At 51.7% G+C, this 4,392-nt stretch overlaps 1 protein-coding gene across 1 annotated transcript in view; it reads left to right on the forward strand.

Moving 5' to 3' along the window:
* ACAN (aggrecan) overlaps positions 1–4,392 on the forward strand; it is a 33,828-nt gene that overhangs the window by 10,997 nt on the left and 18,439 nt on the right. The window contains 3 exon segments of the mRNA XM_025049751.1: positions 1,006–1,299; positions 3,075–3,290; positions 3,849–4,373. Of these exon segments, the coding sequence (XP_024905519.1) occupies positions 1,006–1,299; positions 3,075–3,290; positions 3,849–4,373 (1,035 nt within the window).

Here is a 4,392-nt window from a genome sequence, read left to right on the forward strand (position 1 = left end):
ATATATATATATTTATCCACATTTGCCTCTTGGAGAGTCCCAATGCACGTGAACAAATCAAAGGCTCTGAGAAGTCCTGCAGTAAAAACAAAAGAGAAACCTATTTAACTCTGCTTACCAAGGCACTGCCTAAGCTTACTTAACCACGGATCCTTTATTTTTATTTGATCCCATTTCTTTAATTTCAATTAAAATCACCAAATTACTGTTCCACTGAACCCAATTTTGGAAATGCTGATATTCTGTAAAGATGTCAGCATTGCCCCTCGCTCGCCTCAGGACCTGAATAAATTATGTCACCTCTTTAGTCCTCGGTTTCCTCCTCTGTAAAATGGAGCTGAATTATGTTCATATCAAAGGCTTTTTAAAAATATTCAATGTGTGTGAAAAGTGCCTGGCACCAAGCATGTGTTCAGTATATGTGGATTCCCTTCCCCCAGATCTGACAGGCCCCTGGGTAGAGTCTAGGTACTGGGACCCACCCCACAGCAGTGGTTACAAGGCCCACCCGCTGCCCTTGACGAGTTCACAGGGTGGGGGTGGGGTACAGGTAGGGGCCCCAGCATTCACAGTGCTTGCTGATAAGTGCTGTGATGTAGGGGAGCACAGGAGCATGTGAGCGTGCCCCAGGGGTTCCTCTCTTAGCCAGGGGAGGGGGGTGCCTGAGTGTGACTGGAGAATCTAGGAAGGAAGGATGGAGGAAATGCAGAGTGCCTGACTCATCTCGGGTAGGCTGTGACTTTGCTGGTTTTAGCACTGAAAGTCCCAACTCCTGGGACATCATCCCCATTGGTCACCCCATTTCCCAGTGCCTGAGGAGATCTTAGGGGGAGTGATCAAAGAGAGGCGTTCTTGGGCTGGGCAGGGTCTTTGTGTCAGGGCAGGTGTCCCACCCCATGGGTAGGGCTGGGGGAGTGGGGCGGAGGGAGCCCTTCCCCTGCATGAGCAAGGGCTGCCCTGGCCTTGGGCGGAAAAGGTCACACTGCCACCTGCCTCTGCCCCCAGGGGAGGTGTTCTTTGCCACACGCCAGGAACAGTTCACCTTCCAGGAAGCCCTGGAGTTCTGTGAATCCCAAAATGCCACACTGGCCTCCACGGGCCAGCTCTATGCCGCCTGGAGCCTCGGCCTGGACAAGTGCTACGCTGGCTGGCTGGCCGACGGCAGCCTCCGCTACCCCATAGTCACCCCTCGGCCCGCCTGTGGCGGGGACAAGCCCGGCGTGAGAACCGTCTACCTCTACCCCAACCAGACAGGCCTCCTCGACCCGCTGTCCCGGCACCACGCCTTCTGCTTCCGAGGTATGTGTCCTCACCTCTCCTCCAGCCCCCACTTCTGCTTGGGCAGATGACTCCCCAGGGCTGACCCCTCCTGGCCCCTGTCCACTGTCCCCATCCATTGGAGCCAGGAGGAAAAAGTCAGTTCCTCTGGTGCAGGGGCAGCTCTGGAGCGAGGCTGTAACCCCCAGGTAGATGCACCCATCAGAAGTTTCCCAGAGACAAGTAGAGAGAAGTGAGTAAGAATTCTAAACCCAGGCATACCTGAATTTTCATTGTGACTCTGCTGCTTAGTAGCTGTGTGACCTTGGGCAAGTCCCTTAACCTCTCTGTTCCTCTACTTCATCTATAAAATTGTAGTTCCTACTTCAAAGAGTTGCTGTCAGGATTCACTGGGATCGTGCATGGAAACACTTGGCATAGTGCCCGGGACATAGTAAATGCTCAATACATGTTCTGAGCTTTATTCTCATAAATCAATAGCACATATATGTATACTGTTTTAATTTGTACACCCTTATCAAATTCCTGCTCGTAAATAGTTTGGTGACGAGTTTAGTCAAATGATTCTCTTATTCTTCACTAAGCACTAAAAATTCACATTTTAAATCAGCCCATGCTGAGGACACACGCTGCCATCTCAACCATCAATAGCAGTCACAGTTCTGAGAGTGATGTCATCAAACTACTCAGTGAACATGGCCAGGCTGTGTCCAAGGCATTGTTGGGCTCTGATCGGATGGGTTCTCACAGGGTGCTTGAGCCTGGGTGCACTGACCAGAATATAGATTGTAGTAACAGCTTGTGCCATATTTTACATACTATACATCAAAACTGAATGTCTTTGTAACTTCCCTTGAATCTATTATTTCAGAAGAAAGTTAATGAAAAAAAAAAAAGCCTGACTGTCCCCAAGTTTCCCAGATTTCCAGGGGCACCTTTTAAACCCAGTTGAAAGAAAGTTCAGCCCCACTCTGCCAACCTCAAGAAGGCCAGTCCTTTCTCAAAGGATTCAGTGAGGCTCTCGCCCTTCTTCCTGCTCTGGGCAGCAGAAACCAAGCCATTTTGCCCCCCAGTAAATTCCCAGCCATGCACCCCACCGCCACCCACAACGTTCCGTGAACTCAGCCCTTTATGTAACTGAGACAGTCGGCTTCCTTTCTTACCAAGCCCACTCCCGGTTTCCCCAGTGGGCGAATTCCACCTTTACCCTGCGGTCACAGGATGGCTTCATGGATTTTAAATAGCACTCTCCTGTTTTTGATGCTGATGCACTTGGAACCTAATTTCTGTCCCCCAAAAAAGGCAACATCGGGCAGTAATTGACAGCATGGAGTCCAGCACCAGATACTTGGTTGAATTCAAAGACTAGATCTGCCACTTATAAACCACTGAGCCTAGGCAAGTCACTTAACTCTGTGCCTCAGTTTCCCCATCTGTAATAGTATCGCTCTCATCAGGCTGTGATGGGATAAAATGCTTTTATATACATAAAGCTTTTAAGTAACGCCCAATGTGTATGTTAAATTCTATAGAAGAGATGCCCCAGACCGCCCTGACGTACAGTGTTGATGGCATGTGTATATCCAATAGTGTATAGCTGATGCGAATGGCTCTTATAAATCGAGGAGGCCAAAGGTGGTCTTGCTGGACTGCAGGGTGGAGGTGGTGGGGAGAGACCCAGCAAGGCTCTTGCACAGGCCTGGCCCACCTCAGAGTCCCCCAGGTCCCCTCAAGAAGGGCCAGCTGGGATGGGTCACTGGTACAGAAGGAATGCTCACCACCCACACCCCCTTTAGGTGTCTCAGCTGCACCCCCTCCAGGCGAAGAGGAGGGTAGCACACCTACATCACCGTCCGACTTAGAAGACTGGATAGTGACCCAAGTGGGACCTGGTGTGGCTGCTGTCCCCTTAGGGGAAGAGACGACTGCAATCCGAGATTTCACCATTGAGCCAGAAAACCAGACGGCATGGGAATCAGCCTACACCCCAGCGGGCACTTACCCATTGCCAGGTCTGTGGGATCTTCTCGGCCTCAGAGGGCTGTGTTTAGAAGAATGATTCTCACACTCAGGGAAGTGTCAGCATCATTGGGAGGGCTTCTCAAGTCACACTGTGCTGTGCCCCACTGTCTCTGATTCAGTGGGGCAGGGTGGGGTCTGAGAATTTGCTTTTCTATCAAGCCTACAGGCAGCGCTGGTGCTGTTGGTCCAGAGCCCAGGCTTTGAGAAGCATGGATTTAGATAAATGAGATGATGTAGAAGTACCTGAAAGATGACCTGGATTGTCTTCAGTAGTAGCCAGGCCTCCACGTCCAGTAGGTTGTGTGGATGGTGCCCCCTAAAATCTCACAATGCACAGCCTGAGGGTGGTGGGGAGTTTCCTGGTCCCTTCCCCCTCTCCTTCTAGAGACACTGTGCGAAGTTCCATTAGGAAATATCCGAACACATCTCTGAGCTCTTGAGAGGAAGGTTTTGCTGTAGAGGGAATGGAATTCAGCTTCTCTGCATGAGCTTAAATCGGGGCAGAGTTACTAAACCCACACCTCATCATTCTTCCTCCTTTCCTCCAGGGGTCCCCCCTACGTGGCCTCCCACTAATGCAGCAACAGAGGAGAGCACAGAAGGCTCTTCTGCAACAGAAGGGCCCTTGGCCTCGGAGGAGCCGTCCCCCTCAAAGGAGCTGTTCCCCTCAGAGGAGCCGTTCACACCTTCACCCCCACTTCCCAGCAGGACAGAGCTACCAGGCTCTGGGGAGACATCTGGGGCACCAGAAGTCAGTGGTGACTTCACAGGCAGTGGAGAAGCCTTGGGGCCCCTGGACTTGAGTGGGCAGCCCTCGGAAGACCTTGACTCCAGTGGTCTCACCTCTACAGTGGGCTCGGGCCTGCCTCTGGGAAGTGGACTGGCCTCAGGGGATGAATATAAAATTACGTGGTCCAACACTTCTGAAGTTGGTGGGCTGCCCTCTGGAAGTGAGGGCCTAGAGGGCTCTGTCTCTGGAGTAGAGGACCTCAGTGGACTGCCTTCTGGAGAAGGTCCAGGAGCCACTGCCTCTGGAGTAGAGGACGTCAGTGGACTTCCTTCTGGAGGAGAGGGTCATTTAGAGACCTCTGC

This window comes from Pteropus alecto, unplaced genomic scaffold (assembly GCF_000325575.1).
Source record: "Pteropus alecto unplaced genomic scaffold, ASM32557v1 scaffold60, whole genome shotgun sequence".
Taxonomy (NCBI): Eukaryota; Metazoa; Chordata; class Mammalia; order Chiroptera; family Pteropodidae; genus Pteropus; species Pteropus alecto.